Raw genomic sequence first — 20,786 nt, 5'->3', positions numbered from 1 at the left:
TTTTTTAGGTTTTGCATGTTTCTAGAGCAGTTTTGAAGATTTTAGCGCCCATTTGAACATTAACGAACTAATTTTGGCTCCCACGTAACATGTTATGAAGCTGTCAGAAGTAGTTGACACCTACTGTGGATATCCGGCAGGATGCCTATCCCAAACCGACCTATCCCAAATGCATGAATGCATCATTTTTGATCAAAACTAGCATGCAGTTCGTTATTAGGTCCAAAAAAAAAACCATAACAAAAGTGCTTTACAAAAAAAAAATCTAGCAGGTCCCGATTTGTCCGACTTTTGGGTCATTGGCCTGACCCTGGAAGGTCAACCAATGACCTTGGATCTTAAAATTGGATATCACTGGCTTCCTGTCGTTACGGGCAGCACGCTGGTTTTTCCGCAAAGCGGAAAATTGGCCCGATCAGGGGCCAACCGTCTAAGGTCTCACCCCCCCCCCCTATACGCTAGACGGTGTAAAAAGGTCAATACGGACGAAGGTTAATAGCTCAAAATTCCAGTGCAAGTTGTCCATTCTGTTCCTTTGGGTTCTGACTAAGAAGACGAGGCACCCAAGGAGTCAAACGATTCCTTGCAATCAATTATTCACGAATATTGGTGCTTATTACGAGCGAGCGAGCGCAGCGAGCGAAGTGAGTCTTTTCAATATAACGGAAAAATGTCAGTACGAGGGGGTATCGAAAAGTTCTGATCATCACCATGAATTAGATGTGACAGGAATTTGATTTTTTTACATGATGTTCATTACTCCTTCAAAAGTCACCACACATGACCGCTAACTTATTGCATCGTTTCTTGAGCTGCCTCAGGCGGTCATTGTAGGACATTCGCACTGTCCCGTAAATCACTGCTCCACCTCATCAATGACGTCATTTCTGTCCTTAAATCACCGGTCATACTGTGGATTCTTCATCTCCCGTAACAATCAAGAGTCAGTTAATACCCGGTCAGGTGAATTTGTTAGATGCGGTAGGATTTAATGTCCACATCATGCTGTTTCTTCAATCGCAGCTCAGGCCGAATGGGTGGGGGTGCTGTCGGTGAGGATAAAACACCTTTCTTGAGCTTTTTTGCGGCGATTCTGCTCGAGGCCATCTTGCAACTTCTTCAAAAGTGTGCAGTAGTGCTTGCTTATCATTATCCGGCCATCATCAAGACAGTCGGTAATGACTATCCCACGCCAGATCCAGAACACTGATAGCATTGACCTTCCATATCGGCTTCTGCATCTTCGCCTTTTAAGAAGGACAGATGTGCCGTGCCTCAGCTTCTTGATCATCTTTTTGTCTCTGGATCATGCACATAGACCCAGAATTCGTCACAAGTCATCAAATAACTAATCGAAGATGTCTTCAATTTCCTAAAAAAGGCCTAGTTTTGATTTCGAAGGGCCAAGACGCATTTTTTCTTGAACAAAGTAGACACACGAACTTCTAAGCGGGCTGACTCCTTTATCGTCTGTAGTTCTTCGCTGATAATATTTTCAGGCACTGCCAGCATTGAGACCTTTCTGTTGCTCAATCATCTGAAAGGTCACACGACGATCTGTAAGGATGAGGTCCTCCACTTCCTTCACAGTCACCACCTTATCAGTCACTGGTAGTCACTCACTTCTTGACCTCCCTGCAAGGACCATGCAACCAAGTTGAAAATTATTTCCTCATTTTCGGTAAGTGCATGAGATGGGCTTTCCTCGCCATAAGCTAATTTCACGTTCTTGATGTATTTTCTCAGTGTGATGCCGTTTCAAATGCATTAGTTGGATGACGGTTCGGTCCTCAATGGGCCCAATACTCATCTTTTTTACTTTTAGGTCTCTCCTACATAAGATAAAACCACTTCTCAAGATTTTCTTTGCGGGAACATTGTTCTTGAGAACCAAATATAATACCAACCAAAAATTATCAAAATCGGTCTATAACTTGCAACCGCTGGACCGATTGGCCTGCGGTCTTTTTTGTTGGGTAGCTCCATCCCTTCTACCCCGTAATTGACTACTTTTGATACATCTCAGTGACCGTCGTGGCACGTGCCACGTGAAAAGTCAAGGGTGTTCAAGCTGTTTTGCAAAAGTAGTGATTTTGAGAGGCTCATATCTCAGCAGCCGCTTGGGCGATTGACTTGCGGTAATTTTTGTAGGGTAGCAGCATCCCTTCTACCCAAAATAGGATACCCTCGATGCATGTGGGTCACCCCCAGTGCACGTGCAAAATACAACAATAAGAGGTGCCAAATTTGTTCCCATTTCAGTAACTCGGTAATTACTGGGGCGATTTCGCTGAAACTTGGCATACAGGTAGGCACCCACCAGGCAATGCATTCCCATGTGTTGCGGTTAGGGTGCTACTGCACGTGCGCACGTGCAGGGGGCGTTTCCAGATCTCGAGAACGGCTGGGCCGATTGCGCTCAAATTTGGTACACGGTTAGGGACCAGTTAGTAGGGTGCCGTGCAAAAGTCATTTTGGACCCCGTTTGCACGTGCGCACGTGCAGAATGCCGCTTCCAGTTCTCAGGAACGGCTGGGCCGATTGCGTTCAAATTTGGCACACCGCTAGCGACCGGTTAGAAAGGTGCTTTGCGCAAGCCCGTTGGAAGCACCCTCTCGCCCTTCCGCACGTGCAGGGCTCACTATCTCGCTCGCTCGTTCTTCGCCCAAAAGGCGTTTTACTGGTTTTATTGAGTCATAGTCATTTGTTTTCATTTGATTTGTTCCTATTTTATCCTCTTGTCTTATCCTCTTGTTTTCAAGTTGCGCTGTTAGCTAGACCGGACGCTTTGCAGAATTAGACTCGCAATGAAAAGTTGTCGTTACTCTTTGCATGGTTCTGTTTCTTGCCACAAAAAAAAACATGTTTTTTCGTGGTTGTATTCATTATTTCTTTTGCGAACACACAGAACATTGACGCACAAAGACACTTTTGAAAAAATTAAAGCTCCACGCCAAACACGAATAAATTACACATCAAAACACTCAGCATTCTTGACTTAATAGGCGGGCTTGTAGGCTGGCTGATAGGCGGGCTTGTAGGCGGGCGCGGGGTGCACCGGGTAGGCGGGCTTGTAGGCGGGCTTGTAGGCGGGCTGGTAGGCGGGCTTGTACTGCGGGTACTGAGCCTCGCCCTCGTAGGTGACCTCGGCGTTGTTGCCGTAGTCGTTGGCGACGTACTTGACGTGCTGGACGCGGCCGTCGGGCAGGTTGACCGAGTAGTAGCCCTCGACGTTGCCGTAGGCGTCAGCCTGCTCGTTCTGCGAGAAGACGGCGCCGTGGTAGTGGTCGTTGACGGCGTAGCCGAACTGGTAGGGCCTCGGCTCCGAGTAGTCGTCGTGGTGGCCGTAGCCCTTGGGCTTGTAGGCGGGCTGGTAGGCGGGCTGGTAGGCAGGCTGGTAGGCGGGCTGGTAGGCAGGGCGGTAGGCAGGCCGGGAGTCGGTGACAGCCACGGCCAGAAGAGCAGCAAAGACGAACAGCTGTGGGCAAAGAGAAGGGTTAAATGGGTCAGAATGCATTTCGTATGGTATACTGTAGCATATAGCATTTCAGAGCATGACTGTAAAGTATCATAGCATTTTATACGCTCCAAGAACTACTGCTTACCTTCATGGTAGTTTCCTTTGAGCGTGTGAGAGGGCTGGTGCCGGGGCGGGTCGGCTGTGAGTGATATGACCGGCGCTGTGGCCGCAGTCTTTATACAGCTCACGAAGGTCGTCCCGGCCGCGAGGGGCGGCGCCCGTAGTAAGTACGGGGCCGCTCGTGCCGTGCCGTGCTGCTCCTTACCGCTAACAGACCGTGGGGGCGGGGCAGGTCAGACAGGGCGGAAACGATACAAAGTCGGCAGTAGCCGCTACTGTTTGTTTCCCTCCGTCTCGGAAATTTCATTTTGGTTCGACTCCGTGCATGAACTGTAAGCGATGCTTTTTCACTCTTGTGGCGTTCTTGGTCCGATGGTGGCTGTACCAAAAGTGATCGTACTTTAGACGGCTCGCTTCCGGTGCAAGACAACCCAAAAATGTCAGTAGGCTCACAGCAGACCATTAGGACTTTACCCGCGCCCCGTAGGGCTATCGGCGGACCCTACCATCCGTAGGGGGGGGGGGGGCGTTTCGGCCCCCGTAAGATCTCGGAAATTTACCTGCCGATTTGCAAAATTCAAACGGCGTTCGATAGCCTTACCGTGGGACTCACAGACCAAATTTCACTGACTTAGGTCAAACCGATGACGTCACAGGTCAAGTCAAAGGTCGGATTTTCACCATTCACAGGCATTTCAAGAAATGTGTTGTGAAATCGAGTAAATTAGTAAGTTATTGAAAACCATCGATTTTACATTGTTCGTCAAACACATACTATGCTATCTGAGGTCACTGATAGCAGGTCAGGTCACAGAGGTCAGGTCACTGGGGGTCACAATATGAAAGTGCCGTGTGATGCATGTTTTATGGTCCATTTTACATGACAAATGCGATTATGTGGGTCAGGCAGCCTTTGGGACCAGCTTAGGTTACGTTCTGGTGAAGGTCAGGTCAAGGTCAGGTCAAATTAGGTCAAATTTCAAAGTTGATATTTTTGCACAAAATGGGTATTGATTCGATGCAGCTGGTCACGGGGAGTTTGATGATGTTTTGCCCTACGTGGTCTAGAATTGCCAAAAATTGAGTTTGAAAATTTGACGTCATCATTTTTGAACAGTTTTTTTTCGCTTTAACTTGGCCAAAAAAGAGACATGGATCTGAAATTTGGTATGTAGATAGAAGACGGTAGGTACTATCATATATAACCCGGTTTGTTGAAACTCAAAACACTTTTTGGATTTTTTTTGCTAATTTATCACAAAATTACTTTTTAATTTTTGGGGGTCAAAATTCGAAAATTTAAAAAAAATCCGAGATAGCGGTTTTGTAGCCCTTTCAATTCTACATCTTTTATGTCTGTATTAGTTTTAGTTAGTTAGTTTTCTGTATCTTCAAAGCTGTAGGCCGGACAACGTTTCTCGCGAAGCTCTTTTTCGGTTGACGTAATGTCCCCAGCCTCCCCGACCAATGCATTTGAAAGTCAGGCATAAGTAAATATCAGAATTGGCTGGCGGGGCACACCACAATTAGGTATATATGTATGTAGAAAGTCTGCGTAAAATACACGTACTCCAATAAAAAGCGTTTCACTGGATTTCAGCCACGCACTGACGACTCCGACTCTGGTCAGAACTGTCGCTTTGACCAACTCTGACTCCGACTCCGCATCCCTAGCTTCTACATGCTTGCCCCAATTTTCCTCAACTCCCTTTTTCAATTTTCCTCCCTTTATGTTCATACGATTTTTCATCAGCGCTGAATAGCATTTCACTCCTTTTTGTGGCTTTGTATCGCGATGTTTGAGGAAGGTGCTCAGTCGTCAATGACATCTTAATTTGTGATGAAGTGACGTCCAGATAGTTCTTTCCTCAGTTCTTGAAAGAGGTTGAGGTCAGATAGTGATAGTGAGGTCATGTATTCCACCTGCCAAGGACGGCAAAGTGCACGATGGTGGCCCGTATAGTGAAAATTGAAGACATATTCCTATCTAAACCCTTCCTCTGACTTTTTTTGGCACTGTGATGCTTATACTGGCTTATAGTGCTGCGGAGCTCGATTCGCGGCTCCGCAGGGCGACATACCGCAGGGCGACATACTTTTTCGGTAGCTCCTATGCCCCTTTCTTGAATCCGCCTCTGCTTCTGCTGCCTCTGTGATATCCTTACTGCCTCGATTTTCCCTTCGTCTCCGTCTGGTGGTGAATGGTACACCGATACTTAATTCACGGTGATGAAGTATAATGTTACGCCCTGTGGATCTGCTTCACTCGTAATCCGCACACTTACAGGGGGGGGGGGGAATGGATCCCTCGTTTTTTTTTTCGGGAATAACTCGCGCAAAAAGCGTCCGATACTTAACGAAACTTTCAGTACCTTCGTGCTAATCAATGATACACCTGCCCTGAAAATTTAATGACCCTGACCCAAGTGACCGTTGACCTGTTATCGAGACCATGTCAGGCCGATAAGGTGTATGTAAGCGCACATTTTTCGTGCGTTTCCAGTCTTTTTGTGGTGGTAAACGTTTCAACATGTGGAATGTTTGTCCCATGCATTATATTGGGTGTCAAGGTCACGTGTAGGTCAGGCCAAGGTCATTGACCTGAGATGGTCTTATTTTAGCTTTTAGCGCCCATTTAAACATTACCGAAATGGTTTTGTTGCCCACGCAAAATGTTACGAAGCTGTCAGTGGTAGTTGACACCTACTGTGGATAGCCGGCAGGACGCTTACCGCCTACCGGTTGACCTGACCTGCCCTGAACCGACCTATCCCAAATGCATGGTTCATCTCTCATCAAGACTAGCATGTAATACGTATTTAGATCCCCGAAAAACACCATAACAACTTCGCTTTGCGAAATTCTAGCTGAGTGTCAGAACTCAGAATGTTACAATGCCGCCTTTGAAGATTTTGGAAACATGGCGCCGCGCTGTTGCGACTACATGTTTTGCTTATAGGGAAATACAAAATTGGCCGTCTCTCCACATGCGTTAAATCATAAATTGTTATATCTGTTTACGTGGTTGTATTTATCTTATCTTTTGAGAACACACAGAACATTGGTACACAAATACACTTTTGAAAAGATTAAAGCTCCACGCCAAACACGAATAAATTACACATCAAAACACTCAGCATTCTTGACTTAGTAAGCGGGCTTGTAGGCTGGCTGATAGGCGGGCTTGTAGGCGGGCGCGGAGTGCACCGGGTAGGCGGGCTTGTAGGCGGGCTGGTAGGCGGGCTTGTACTGCGGGTACTGGGCCTCGCCCTCGTAGGTGACCTCGGCGTTGTTGCCGTAGTCGTTGGCGACGTACTTGACGTGCTGGACGCGGCCGTCGGGCAGGTTGACCGAGTAGTAGCCCTCGACGTTGCCGTAGGCGTCAGCCTGCTCGTTCTGCGAGAAGACGGCGCCGCGGTAGTGGTCGTTGACGGCGTAGCCAAACTGGTAGGGCCTCGGCTCCGAGTAGTCGTCGTGGTGGCCGTAGCCCTTGGGCTTGTAGGCGGGCTGGTAGGCGGGCTGGTAGGCAGGCTGGTAGGCGGGGCGGTAGGCAGGCCGAGAGTCGGCGACAGCCACAGCCAGAAGAGCGGCAAAGACGAACAGCTGTGGGCAAAGAGAATGGTTAAGTGGGTCAAAATGCATATTTAATGGTATACTGTAGCATATAGCATTTCAAAGCATGGCTGTTCAGTATCGTATCATTTTATGCGCTCCAAGCACTACTGCTTACCTTCATGGTAGTTTCCTTTGAGCGTGTGAGAGAGCTGGTGCCGGGGCGGGTCGGCTGTGAGTGATATGACCGGCGCTGTGGCCGCAGCATTTATACAGCTCACGAAGGTCGTCCCGGCCGCGAGGGGCGGCACCCGTAGTAAGTACGGGGCCGCTCGTGCCGTGCCGTGCTGCTCCTTACCGCTAACAAACTGTGGGGGCGGGGCGGGGCGGGGCAGACAGGGCGGAAACGATACCCTGCCGGACCTATCTAGCCGCTACTGTTCGTCCCGCTCCGTCTCAGAAGCTCACTTTTGGCTGGGTTTCTTGCATTAAATGCAAGCAATTCCATTTTATTTATATTCTTATGGTTTTCTTGATTCGATGGCGACGTGTTTTTACTGTACCTATGTACGATGTACAATCAGGGTTACTTTTAAAGGGGGGGGAAGAGGGGAATTTCCCCCCTTCGAAAATTCCGCTCCCCCTTTCAAATCGTGTCTGAGCGGCTAGGGAGGGAAGGGGGAATTTCCCCCTTTCAAATTTATTTTGGAGCCCATTTTCAATCAATTCGCTATTCAGATTCTATAGTCATCGTTAATCAGATTCTCGTCATCAATCAACGTTGCCGGCGTTAAGATAATTATTAATTCTCATTTTTCGGTTCCATCCAACCATTTTACGTTCAGTGCAGCAGGAACTCCAGATTTGACCCGATACCGATCGGATAGTCGGTGGCGTCGGTGGGACCGTCTCTTGTCTTGTCTCTTCCGTCTTTTCGCAATCACTGACATATCGGTACAGGCGTCGGCGTAGAAACCGGCGGGGGACGGGATTACCTCTCCGAACCAAGGGTGGATACAGGGGGAGGGGGGCAATGGGCCATGGCCCCTCCTTTGACGCAAAAAGAAGGTGACCCCCTTTTGGACCCCCTTTTATATTCTGTGTTCTTTCTCAGAAACGACCCATTTATTCACGATTATTTTCACTTTTTCATCGACGCCAAGGCCAGACATCTAAAATTTTTGTCCCAATATGACAATGGCCGTGTTTAACCATCCTCCAAACCGGAATCATTGAAGGAAAAACAACGTTATTTTTGTCCCATAGGCATCAAAGCTTTGAGTAATAAATGACTTCTCTCTTTATGCAGCATTCACGTTCATCTGCTTTGCATGCAGAGCAGGGCGCAAAAAAAATGTACCTCATCACAGCCGGCTTTCACAATGGAACTTTCACTGCTCACTAATACTAATAGTAATAATTCAAGTTTTGTGCTTCATTAGTTTTTGTTCGGATATCACTGCCCACCTTGTAGTTGTAGAGGTTGCAGTTTTGTAGCGCCGTCGTTTCTCTACATACACGACCACACAAAGAACTTTGGAATTGCTCGTTAACTGTAGCTTTTGTGAGCGTTTAAGAATTTCATGTTTTTTGCTCATTTTTGCTCGAACAGTTTGACATCAATTACTCCTGACCTAAGGTGACCTAAGACTTGAAATTTTGTGCGAAGGTTTCAAATTGATGCCCGGTAAGGTACTAAAAATTTGGCGGCGCTGCGCGCCGCAGTTTTTCGCTTTTCAAGAAAACCCACATGGGGGCCAAAATGACCTCCAATCAGGGCGCGGATTAACCTCTCTCTTTAGAAAGGCGTTACTTAATGTTTGGCCGGGGTATACCTACTAGTTATTGATACCACTGATATGTTGATACTACTGATTGGCATTTGCAAGGGCGCAGTCAAGTTGGGACCTCCCCCGCCCCTTACAGCCAAGGTAGGTGCGTATATTTTTTAGCAAAATTATTTTTGGCAACCTTCCAAAATAAAGTGGCTGAAACCCGAGGAAAGAATAGGATTTGGGGGTAGGTAAGGTTCTGCGGGCTCCATCCTAACGAAAAACCTAATGGTGTTGCCGCCCACCCCCCTTTCAGATGCCCCTGGATCCGCCTTTGCCCCGAACTTTATTCCCCCTCTCAACTTTTCCTGTAAAAGTAACCCTGTGTACAATATGTGTTGAGTAGTGAGTCGCCGTTTTTTTTTTCGTTACTTAGACTCCGACTCAGATTCAGGCATCACAAACTCTCTCCCACTCCGAGCTTTGCTCTTGAAGCATGCATGATTTTGAAGTTAGTTTGGTTTATAATGCTCTTTCATGTAGCTGAAAAAATACTTATGTGCAACATGACCATTCAATCTCAAATGAGAGTTCATTCGATGCGTCTCGACGAGTGGAACACGATGTTGGCAGAATAAATGTCCTTTCTTGAGCCAAAATTTGTTACCGAAAACTTTTTTTTTGATAAAATGTCTCTTTTCGAGTTTTTGCCCTCTGGAGGCAAAAATTTGCCGTTGGTCCTAGATGAAATCTGTGAGATCATCCCAGAATGCCGCGTTAACCCGGCAGGCGGTGGGCCTACCAGCCACCTTCCGCGCGGTGGGGGGGGGGGGCATTTTTTTGCCCCCCCTCGTATCTCCGAAACTACGGGACGGATCCGGAAAATTCAAACGGCGTTCGATAGCCCTGTCAAATTTGTTGAGGGAAACCAAATTTCATTGACCTCGGGGTCACCGATGACGTCACAGGTCAGAGGCCAGTTTTACCAACAGAAAAATAGCAGCCCGGCGCAATTTTTCTGTCAAAAACCAGCCGACGAGTTTCACCAACCAGGCGAAAAAATATCCGCCGGCGTGAAAAAGTATCAGCCAGAAAAATAGCCAACGAGTTTCACCAACGGCAAATGCGGCATTAATGGAGTGTTTATCTGCGCCATTATATGTAGAAAAACAGCCCAAAAAAATAGACAGGCGACCCCGTCTATTTTTTTGATGTCGTGTTGGAATAATTGGCCTCATTTGTTACGAACTATCGTGATTTGCGCTTCTCAGTTGATATAATAATTTAGTATCATTCATAGCCAATTTGTAAAGCATCTGGGCTTCAAGATTAGAAGAGGAATACTGATGATATTGCGTAAAGAAAGAGCCTTTGTCACCAGGCAGGACCAAAAGAAACCAACAAGACGGGTGTTTGGTGTTGTGGTGTTAGTTTTTTCGTTTAATATTATCTTTTTGCTACAAGCACCCAACAGCAAGATGATAGAGCATTAACTAGTGGTCAGCTTACAAGTTCATTGCTCGGACGGAAGTGGAAAATAATGATGGAAGGTCATTTTCGAAAATTGAAGGTGCTTGAAGAAATGCTGGAAGGAGAGGCAGAGAGGGTAGGCTCATTGGACTCAAGATTTTAAATAAATATGTCACTGTTTTCACTTATTCAGCTACATTTGACATGGCAAGGCGCCAGCTACTGATACCATGACTACTACTTTTGGGTGGAACTTGCTTGAGCTGTGCGGAATAGGGAAGGTGTATTGACATTGCTAAGACCGAATTGGCAAGATTTTCAAGATAAATGACAATAAATTTTTAAAAAGAAATTGAATAGCATGAAAGAAATGTATAAAGGCTTGTTTTTGAAGCAAAACGTGCAAAGTTTGTATGGTTGCGAACCCGAACAAACTTGCTGTCATAAGATTGTGCCACTGAACTCAGCAAGTCATGCTGCCAATATTGAAGGGAAAGAAAATAATAGTAATGTTGTAAAATGTAAATGAATCCATAACTGTTGTGTGTGCACTGTGCTGATATTGAATGCATGTGTATCTTGCATGCTTGAGTCATGCAGGGATCATGTTATAACTGGCTGTAAGTATTGTGAGTTAGTTTTGGAAAATTGTGGAGGCACCAGGCAAATTGCGGCCAAAATGTTATTTGTTCACCTCAGCGCTGAACTTTCTGCGCACAGAGTTTTCAGATCATGCGCCGAAATGTTCATGCAGCCCGTCCGTTACACTGGTCATGTTGACAGTGACAAGGATTTTTTCCCAGTCTTATGTTGAAATGCAATAATAATTCACTTAGCTTGATTTAGCTTATGTTTTTCATGCCAGTTCCTAGAATAAAGCAACAAATATGTTCTGTCATGTGAGAAATATAATGACAATATGCACAATTGCAGGCTGTGGCATGTTGTGAGGTTTTTCCTTGTTTATTGCTGAGGTTTTTCCAGTCTCTGCTGCAAAAACGGTGGTGAATCCACCGTCGTCCGACGGTTTCGATGACGCTAATCATCGGCGAGTGTTGCTGTGATGGCCGACTGAGCGCACAGCGGCAGCCGCCGTCGCCAATAACGACAGTGAGGACACCTCCGAGTCGGACGGAGACGCCGCCGCTGACGATTTCACCGTGCTGGTCGAGGTGGAGCGCTCGAGCCGACAGGCCGTGCACCGCGTGCGCTGCCCGACTGGCTGGCGCACCCGCAGCCGATTGGCGACCGGCGGCCGGCGCCGGCCAATCTGCCGGCGCTCTGCCCCGAGCTGCGCGCCCGGCTGGCCGCCGAGGGCATCGAACAGGTGTTCCTGGTGCAGGTGACCGTGCTGCCCGAGCTGCTGGCGGCCACAGAGTCGCCGCTGCCACCGGCCGACCTCTGCGTCTCGGCGCCGGCCGGCCGCGGTACGACGCTGGCGTTTGTGCTGCCGGTAGTGCAGGCGCGGCGCCGGCCGCCGGGTGCGCGCGCTAGCTGTGCTACCCACACAGGCGCTGCCCGCTCAGGTGCCCGCCGTGTTCCGCCAGTACGACGCCGACACGCCGCTCTGCGTCCGGCTGCTTGGTGGAGACACAGTGGCACGAGGGGGCGCCAACTGGTGGCGGTGGGGCCGCGCGGCCCGGTCTCCCTGGCTGATCGTGGTAAGCACCCCCGGCTGGCTGATGGATCACATAACCAGCTCCGAGGGCTTCTCGCTAGCGCACCTGCGCTACCTGGTGATCGACGAAGCCGACCGGGTGATCGAGATGGCCGAGACGGGCTGGCTGAAAGCGGTGGAGCGGGTGGCGGCGGCCACGGCCCGCCGCCCTGCATCGCCGGCCGGCTGACGGCCGCCGCCGTCTGCGCGCCTCACCTGCCGCTGCAGAAGCTGCCGTTCTTGGCCACCCTGTCACAGAACCCGGAGGCCGGAGAAGCTGGAGCGAATGTCGCTGTTCCAGCCGCGACTGCTGGCGGCCGGCACGGCGGCCGCCGCCGTCGCACTGCCCGGTTAGTTCGTCGGCAGGTTCACCACGCCGGCCGAGCTGAGCGAGTCGTTCAACGTGGTGGCGCCGCAGCCGCTGAAGCCGCTGGTGATGCACCATTTGCTCCGACAGCCCGACTGGCGACGCTCGCTCGTGTTGGTCAACTGGAACGAGGTGGCGCACCAGCTGGAGCTACCGCTGTCTGTGCTGGGCGCGCGCGTGACTGAGTTCTGTGGGGTAGTGCCGGCGTGCCGGCGGCGGCGCGCGCTAGGTGAGATGGCCGCGCTGGTGTGCTCGAGGCTATAGCGCGCGGTATTGACGTGGACGCCGTGGACGCGGTCGTGTCGTACGACATCCCGGCGCTGTTGAAGGCACACTGCGTGCGTCGGACGGCGCGCATCTGCCGGGTCGGCCAGGCGGTCAAGCTAATGTTGGAGCGGCAGCGCAGCCATTTCCAGCGGCTGATGGTGCAGGCGGGCAAGGCGGGCGGCCGGGTGCGGGAGACGCTGGCGCTGCTGGACGAGCTACGAGCTGCGCCAGTACGAGGCGACCTACGTCAGTGGATTTCCACACTAGCTTCTAGTGGATCGCTGTTGTTTTTTATGCCCATTGCTCATGATTTATTTACATTTTAGAAATATTGCAATGAATAGGTGTATGCCTTGTCATCAGCCTAGAAAAGTTAAAGTAAGTAAAGCGTTTTAGTTGCATAATGTATATTTGTTCGTGAACACGGATTTAACATGTCCTAACTCCCAAATATTTCGATATTAGACCCGAGTTACAAACCAATCGAAAGGCTTAGACGATCATTTGGGGCGTAGCCAGACGGCTCGGCTGGGTGTGAAAGCCGGCGACCAAGGTGGTGACCACCCGATCATAATGCAGAGCGGTCTCCGTCGGACGATTGTGTCCGCGCGCAACGAATGATCTCGGCACACGCGGAGGAGTTCGGCAGGACTCTCCACTGAGCGGTACTGGGCGCAGTCGAACGACGGTCGACGACGCTAGCGCAGGTATTGTTAATTTGTTACGACTTACGAGCTGGAACAGTGTAGCGGGCCCGGAGCGAATATTCTTTGCTGTGTGGCGTTCCTTCTTCTCGACCGGGCCCGGCAAACGGGGCCTGCATATCGGCTAAAACCACCTAGCCGGGCAGTCTGACATCCACCTCGCCGAAGCGGAGCGAGCGACCACCCTCAGCCCTGCAATGACCGCGGTGCAGCAGTTAATCTGGGTAGGTATTTTCCTAAGGTAAGACACTCGCCTTGGCACAATGCTTTATATAGGCCTTGGCGAGTTCGTTAGCCCTCTTACTCCCGCTAGAAGGTGCTAATGCAGTGCACGCGAAGCCGCCTCGTAGCACCGCAGTTCAATCGCTCGGCTGCGGAACTGTCCGTCGTCCGTCCAGCTTCAGGTGGCGTCTCTGGGAGCAATGTTGACCGCTTCTTTGCCGCTCTTTTGAAAGCTAGGAAAGAGGTGCGGATCCCGGATCTGTCGGGAGCGGGACTCATAGGCGGCGGAACGGGTAGGGCACCGGTGCACCGTGCCCCCCTTTGATTTTGACATTTTAATATAAGCCCTATTGGCGTTGCATGGAAAGAATGGGACCAAAAGTCGGCAGTGCCCCCTTAATTGAAGGTGTTCCGCTGCCACTGGAGTGGTCCCATCTAGTCCCCACCTCATAGGTGGAGGTCCACACATTGCGTTCTCGGTCTACACGATGATTTTCTACAAGGTGCGACTAAAAACAGACAAAAAGGTACATAGCAAGTTGAAGGTATTGTAAAAATTAATATAATAGGCTGACAGGAAAAAAAGATCCATCTTAAATTTGCCTTAAATGCAAGCTTCCTTACGTCACCTTTATGAATGACGTACCTACGTTTACAATTTGGTAGTTTTGTATTGATTGGCTTTTGCTGGGCACCAGAATGTTAATATAGATATGAAAGATTATAATGCTCTACTTTGTTGTTATTACTCTTGAAAATAATGTAATAATTTACGATAATAATATTTCGAAATGTATATAGCATTTGCATTAGAAATCACGCTTCAATTTGATTGAAAACATGCTTTAAATGATTTATTAACCTCCTTGACATATCGTAATTTGATATCGTAACAGAATATCAGCTGACTACCGGCGACAAATAATTTCCGTCCGAAGTCGGCTGGAATTTTTTGTTGGTGAAACTCGTGGCTGTGTGGCGTCTATTTTTTCGGCTGGATATTTTATTTCGGCGGCCGGCTGGTATTTTTTGGTAAAACTGGCCTCAGGTCAAAGATAAAATGTTTCACCGTTCACGGGGCTTCTAGGGAAAGCGCTACAACACCGAGTAAAACGCATTTTGTCGAAAATCAGCGATGAGGCGTCAGTTTTCTAGTACATATGTTGCTATTAGAGGTCACCGGTCATACCAGGTCAGGTCACAGGTCAGGTCACCAAAGGTCACCAAGGGTCACCACATGAGCCCAACTTTACTAAGGTTATGCGATGCATGTTTTATGGCCAGTTTTTCATTTCCAACTCAATGGTGTTGGTTATAAGACCATCAGGTACGGTTTAGGCACTTTCTGGCGGAGGTCAGGTCAAGGTCAGGTCAAAAAAGGTCAAATTTCAAAGTTGATATTTTTGCATAAAATGGGTATTGATTCGATGCAGCTCGTCACGGGGAGTCTAATGGTGGTCTTTGTTTTGCGCTACGAGGTCTAGAATTGCTAAAAATTGAGTTTGAAAATTTGACGTCATCAATTTTGAACAGTTTTTTCGCTATAACTTGGCCAAAAAAAGAGGTATCGATCTCAAATTTGGTATGTAGATAGAAGGCGGTAGGGACTATCACATATATTCCGTTTTTTTGAAATTCAAAAAAAACTTTTTGGATTTTTTTGCTATTATATTCAAAAAATCTAATTTTTGATTTTGGGGGTCAAAATCAAAAAAAAAATCGAAAAACCGAAATAGCAGTTTTGTAGCCCTTTTGATTCCACACCTTTTATGCCTGAAACATTTTTTCTGTATCTCTAAAGCTGTAGGCCTGACAGCTCTTCCCGCGAAACCTTTTTTTGGGTCGAAAATTGCAAAAAATGACGTCACTCTGACGTCATTAGCGGCCAACCTATCATAGCCTTTGGAAAAAAGTTTTGGTCACCATGTGCGCTAGCTGCTCCCGGGAGGGTACTGGAAGTTTGGTGACGATCGGCGCAGCGGTTCTCGAGATATATTGAAAAAACTAAAGGGGGGGGGGGCAAAAAAATGCCTCCCCCCACCGCCTGGAAGGTTAAGAGGGCTATCGAATGCGTGCTTCCGCGGCGCTGCAGCTCTTTTAGTACCCGAGTCATGCGCCAGTTTTTCGAAAAATGTTGAAATAGAACACATTTTACCCTTGATGACTACTGGTGACCTGGCCTTAGACCTGACCTAAAAAAATGACTGAAATATTTTCTTCATTCTTTTTTTTACACTCTATTGAATGTCTTTTATCGCGTGTTGCTTCGTGGCCCGAAAGCCGAGTTAGATGGGGGAGGGGCGTGAAAACGCCCCCTCCCGCCAGCACGAGCACGGAAAACTCATACCACCTCCACGGCGCGGTTTAAACCCTCGACAGGAAGCTAGAGCCCCACCAAGATCGACAGCATCCGACTCAGGGCTTCTCAGAGACTCGAATCACTGAAGTCCTACCTATTTTTCAGATGGCCCGCTTATCCTAAAAGGCCTTCAAACTGGCCTCACAGGGCTCACAGGTCACATCGCGTGCAGGCTACCACCTAATGCCGAATACCCAGTCCCACGCCGGGCCCTGAAGGCCGGTGAGAGAAATACTAGTCTTAGAGGACCTCACACCGGTCTGAGAGGGCTCAGGATGTTTTGGTAATTAGTTTGCGTATGAAATCCTAACCCCCAGGCCCCACGACCGCCACAGTGTCCTTAGTTACACAGGTCTTGATTCCGACCCATGCTGGCTGGACCATTTGTTCTGATTGCCCAATGCCAGAATAAATTTGCGACGCACGCCATAATTAGCAATGTGCGTAAAATATCCGGATAAGAAACCTGAAATATGATTTAAGCCCAGCAATGACGACTCTGGCCTTGACCCTGGCCAGAGCTATTGCTCTGCTCTGATTTTTAGTGGAGTGACGGCCAGTTAGTTCTTTATTTAGACTCAAAAAGAGGTGAAAATTAGATGATGTGAATGCTGATTAAAACGGTGGGTGATGCGTTGGGTAACTCATTCATTGATTTTTGCTCTGCTTCTGATGGTTCTGCGTGCTTTTGTCCTCAGTAAACAGGACCCATTTTGTTTGCATTCGCTGCCTTTTCACAGCTTTTGTCGTACATGTTTCTCATTAGATGATCATATTTTTGGCCAGGAACAGTTAGACCCCCTGGAAGGTTCCTTGTTATCATTACCGGTCCCTACATCGCATTTTCGTCGTAGGAAAGAAATCAGGGTATACATATTTAGGATAACTGATAAGTGCATGCTTCCGCTGTCTCTAGTGCTTCTTCGACCTTCATCTCCAACTGCAGTGGTATACGCCTATGTACTTTATTCACTGTTATAAAATATGACATAATACTCTCTGGATTGCCTTCAGATAGCTTCAAATTCAGCATGCGTGCTTATGCGCGTTCTCGTCTGGCCCAAAGAGAGAAGCGGCGCCCATGGATATCAAACCTTTCTCAAATCATGCTGGTCTGTCAGAGTGTCAGGATGTCGCCTTTGAAGAAATACGACGGCACGGGATAAGGAAACATAATGATGCTGTGTCTGGTTTACAGGCTTATTTTGCTTGGAACCGTGCATTAGCCTGCGTCTGATTTCATGCGAATCACTCATTAATCACCGTCATATTGTTTTCACTTCTCAGTTCATTTGTTTTCACTGTTTATCTTATGATAATACGGATAAATAATACGGATAATACCATAGGCGGCGGAACGGGGAGGGCACCGGGGCACCGTACCCCCCTTTGATTTTGGCAATTTAGCATTAGCCCTATGGGCGTTGCATGGAAAGAATGGGACCAAAATTCGGCAGTGCCCCCCCCCCCCCCATTAATTGAAGGTGTTCCGCCACTACTGGATAATACGGCATAGTGTTCCGTCACTGTTAACTACACGTTTTACATGATGTGACAGTATTGCCTGTCCTCAAACACATAAAAGGTTTTACCTCTTTACATGATTGTATTCATCTTTTGTTTTGAGAACACACAGAACATTGACGCACAAATACACTTTCGGAACAAATTGAATCTCCACGCCAAACACGAATAAATTACGCATCAAAACACTCAGCATTCTTGGCTTAGTAAGCAGGCTTGTAGGCTGGCTGATAGGCGGGTTTGTAGGCGGGCGCGGGGTGCACCGGGTAGGCGGGCTTGTAGGCGGGCTGGTAGGCGGGCTTGTACTGCGGGTACTGGGCCTCTCCCGTGTACGTGACCTCGGCGTTGTTGCCGTAGTCGTTGGCGACGTACTTAACGTGCTGGACGCGGCCGTCGGGCAGGTTGACCGAGTAGTAGCCCTCGACGTTGCCGTAGGCGTCAGCCTGCTCGTTCTGCGAGAAGACGGCGCCGCGGTAGTGGTCGTTGACGGCGTAGCCGAACTGGTAGGGCCTCGGCTCCGAGTAGTCGTCGTGGTGGCCGTAGCCCTTGGGCTTGTAGGCGGGCTGGTAGGCGGGCTGGTAGGCGGGACGGTAGGCGGGACGGTAGGCAGGCCGAGAGTCGGCGACAGCCACGGCCAGAAGAGCAGCAAAGACGAACAGCTGTGGGCAAAGAGAATGGGTAAATGGGTCAAAATGCATATTTAATGGTATACTGTAGCATATAGCATTTCAAAGCATGGCTGTTCAGTATCGTATCATTTTATGCGCTCCAAGCACTACTGCTTACCTTCATGGTAGTTTCCTTTGAGGGTGTGAGAGGGCTGGTCCCGGGGCGGGTCGGCTGTGAGTGATATGACCGGCGCTGTGGCCGCAGCCTTTATACAGCTCACGAAGGTCGTGCCGGCCGTGAGGGGCGGCGCCCGTAGTAAGTACGGGGCCGCTCGTGCCCTGCCGTGCTGCTCCTTACCGCTAACAGACCTACAGGGGCGGGGCGGGGCGGGGCAGACAGGGCGGAAACGACACCCCGTCGGACCTAGCTGCTAGTGTATGTCTTTTTTAATGTGATCGAACCAACAGAACATGCCTGCTTATCCTCACCCTAGTGACACACTATTGCGGTTAAATCGGGCAGTCACTGCAAGTAATGTTGGGTGCCACGGAAAACCCACTTGATGATAGATGGTTCCAGCCTCAGCACGCTCCGTTCAATCATTATCGGGTCGATGCAGGAGGATGCGTACGAATGCATGACACTTGCGCGCCATTGCAGGGCCGTCACGAACTGCCACGAAGAGCTCACGAACACCTCACGTCGAGTCCACGAATAGTTCACGACATGTTCACGAATTGGTGGACGTGGTCGGCGTGGCAACGTGGCCTCGCCCTCCCACTGAGTACTGACACTGTCACGTGTATGCATGTACATACTTCACGCATTGATGACGCGAATGCTTCACGATTTTACTAACTTCACGAAAAGTTTGCACATGACACGGGCAGTTCACGCAGAGTTCACTCGCAGTTCACGACTGTCAGTACCGCCTGACAGTGACGCTCGCGCTGGTGCGGGGTCTTCCTAGACACTGCCCGTCATTCTCCGGTTGTCATACTACATTCCTAGATTGTCATACTATATCAAACTCGTGACTTCTGGTTCCCTGACAAGCAATTTTCTTTGTGTCTTTCTTCTATGTCTTCTTTCTTCTTTCTACCAATGGGCAGAGTTGCCTTTTTGCGCTTTTTTTTGTTGGTCTTCAACAAAGCCTAGAGAAGCTGCGAGACAAGGCATCATCTTTTCTCCGCAAAAGCTTTGTCTCTGGTATTCAGCATGTTGTCTCTTGCTCAAGCAAGCCAAATATGACGAGTAGGAAGGCCTAATTTTTATACGACGTGCCCTGAGTGGTCACGAAATGCACAAACTCGCGCTAATGCGGCAAGTGCGTGCACAAGCTATGCAAAATTTATGCGTGAATTCGTCGTGCCAGTTTGTGTCAATGTGGACACTGATGCGGACTGATTTGTGAACTTTTCGTGAAATAGCCGCGAACTTGTCGTGAACTATGCGTGAGCTAGTTGTGAACAGTGTGGGAGCCTCTCAGTTTGTGCCTAAAAATGCACGACTTGCCACGACAAAATCGTGGCCAGCTGTCGTGCAAGTGTCAGGCAGCCTACCCACCCTGAAACAAATCTGCAAATTCGAAAAACTCCTCGGATTTCGAGTTCTTATAGACTGCTGTGCAGTTTAAAGCAAACTTTGGACTTTGGCTAGATACCATATCATTTAGCAACATATCAGATGGACTGGGACGTTCTCAGGAATAACGCAAGAGTATGATAACCAAAAAGGTGGCCATGACCCGTCTTTGAGATAGTTTGTTGCCGAAACCATTGGTCAGTTATCCGAAGTTTGAATCTACTACCCTCAGCGAATTTGTTCTATTCGGTGGACACGCAATGGATGAAGATTTTTACTTTCAGTCTTACCCTGACCTTATGCGTGGCGCTTTGAGGAAACTTGTGCAAATATAAAGGTTCTTATTATGAGGAATTCTGATCACCACTTTTCCCGTCTCCCACGTTTCTTCTTTCGCAAAGGAGGCGGCAGTCAATATCCTCCCCATAACCGGCTCGTTTGATCGGGACCCTGTCGGGTCACGGTCAGACCCTGTTCTCGTGAGCAATGAACAGCGCGGAGGTAATATGTCAGTGCTGCACATAACTCCAATTGAAAAGTCACTATACATTTTTGTTCAGTGGCGCCTTTGTGCAGCTCATTTGCTGTTGGAGCTAACCAGGAGCTAGGAAACTGGTCGCTTTCGTTTGGGAGCGGCTCTCCTTCCTCAAACCGTGCAGAATTAGCACATGTGCGCGCTCAAACTGGTCCTGTGCGCAGCCCGCCCCGCCCTCCCGTCTCCTCCCTCCGTGCGCCCGGCGCCCTGTCACGTCCTCGCCGTGCCGTCAGGTCACGTCTGGGACACACGGTCACGGCCACCTCCCGCCGCCCCTCCCCCAGTCAAGGTCCGACCCGAGGAGCGCGTGGTCCGACCGACGCCCTCCTCCCCTCCCCCCGCGGAACGGAGCGATATAGATGACCGGTGGGAGGTAGTTACAGGTGCTCCAGGCCGGCCGATGGTGGGAGGAAAGTTTCGGGTGGGGCGCCAGTGAAGGTAGGACCACTGACCAGGGTCGGTAACCTCCGGCCGGCTCCAGTGGACACCGGATAGGGTCGTCACGGAACTGGGCGGGGCGAGGCCGAGTGGATAATGTGACAGACAGCTCAGTGGGAACGCTGGCTGGCGTGGTTTGTCTACGC

The 20,786-nt window shown here is 49.2% G+C and overlaps 2 protein-coding genes across 4 annotated transcripts; both read right to left on the bottom strand.

Annotated features, from left to right (window-relative positions):
* Positions 1-2,860: 2,860 nt before the first annotated feature.
* On the bottom strand, positions 2,861-7,371 carry LOC122378207 (adhesive plaque matrix protein-like). 3 transcript variants are annotated; one of them, XM_043359011.1, is made up of 2 exons: positions 7,311-7,358; positions 2,861-3,478 (listed from the first exon to the last, which is right to left on the bottom strand). In XM_043359011.1, exons 1-2 carry the CDS (start codon positions 7,314-7,316, stop codon positions 2,999-3,001), a joined length of 486 nt encoding a protein of 161 aa, XP_043214946.1. In that variant the 5' UTR covers positions 7,317-7,358; the 3' UTR covers positions 2,861-2,998. The 3 variants fall into 3 exon arrangements, with proteins under 3 accessions (XP_043214946.1, XP_043214945.1, XP_043214947.1); XM_043359010.1 differs by lacking the exon at positions 7,311-7,358 and adding an exon at positions 3,606-3,715; XM_043359012.1 differs by lacking the exon at positions 2,861-3,478 and adding an exon at positions 6,593-7,183 and having other exon boundaries at positions 7,311-7,371.
* Positions 7,372-17,536: 10,165 nt separating this feature from the next.
* On the bottom strand, positions 17,537-18,321 carry LOC122378208 (cuticle protein 7-like). Its single transcript, XM_043359013.1, has 2 exons — positions 18,261-18,321; positions 17,537-18,133 (listed from the first exon to the last, which is right to left on the bottom strand). Exons 1-2 carry the CDS (start codon positions 18,264-18,266, stop codon positions 17,678-17,680), a joined length of 462 nt encoding a protein of 153 aa, XP_043214948.1. The 5' UTR covers positions 18,267-18,321; the 3' UTR covers positions 17,537-17,677.
* Between the last annotated feature and the right edge of the window lie 2,465 nt (positions 18,322-20,786).

Source organism: Amphibalanus amphitrite, unplaced genomic scaffold, assembly GCF_019059575.1.
Source record: "Amphibalanus amphitrite isolate SeventyFive unplaced genomic scaffold, NRLGWU_Aamphi_draft 000056F_arrow, whole genome shotgun sequence".
In the NCBI taxonomy this organism is placed as follows: domain Eukaryota; kingdom Metazoa; phylum Arthropoda; class Thecostraca; order Balanomorpha; family Balanidae; genus Amphibalanus; species Amphibalanus amphitrite.
This window is presented reverse-complemented; position numbering and strand designations above follow the sequence as displayed.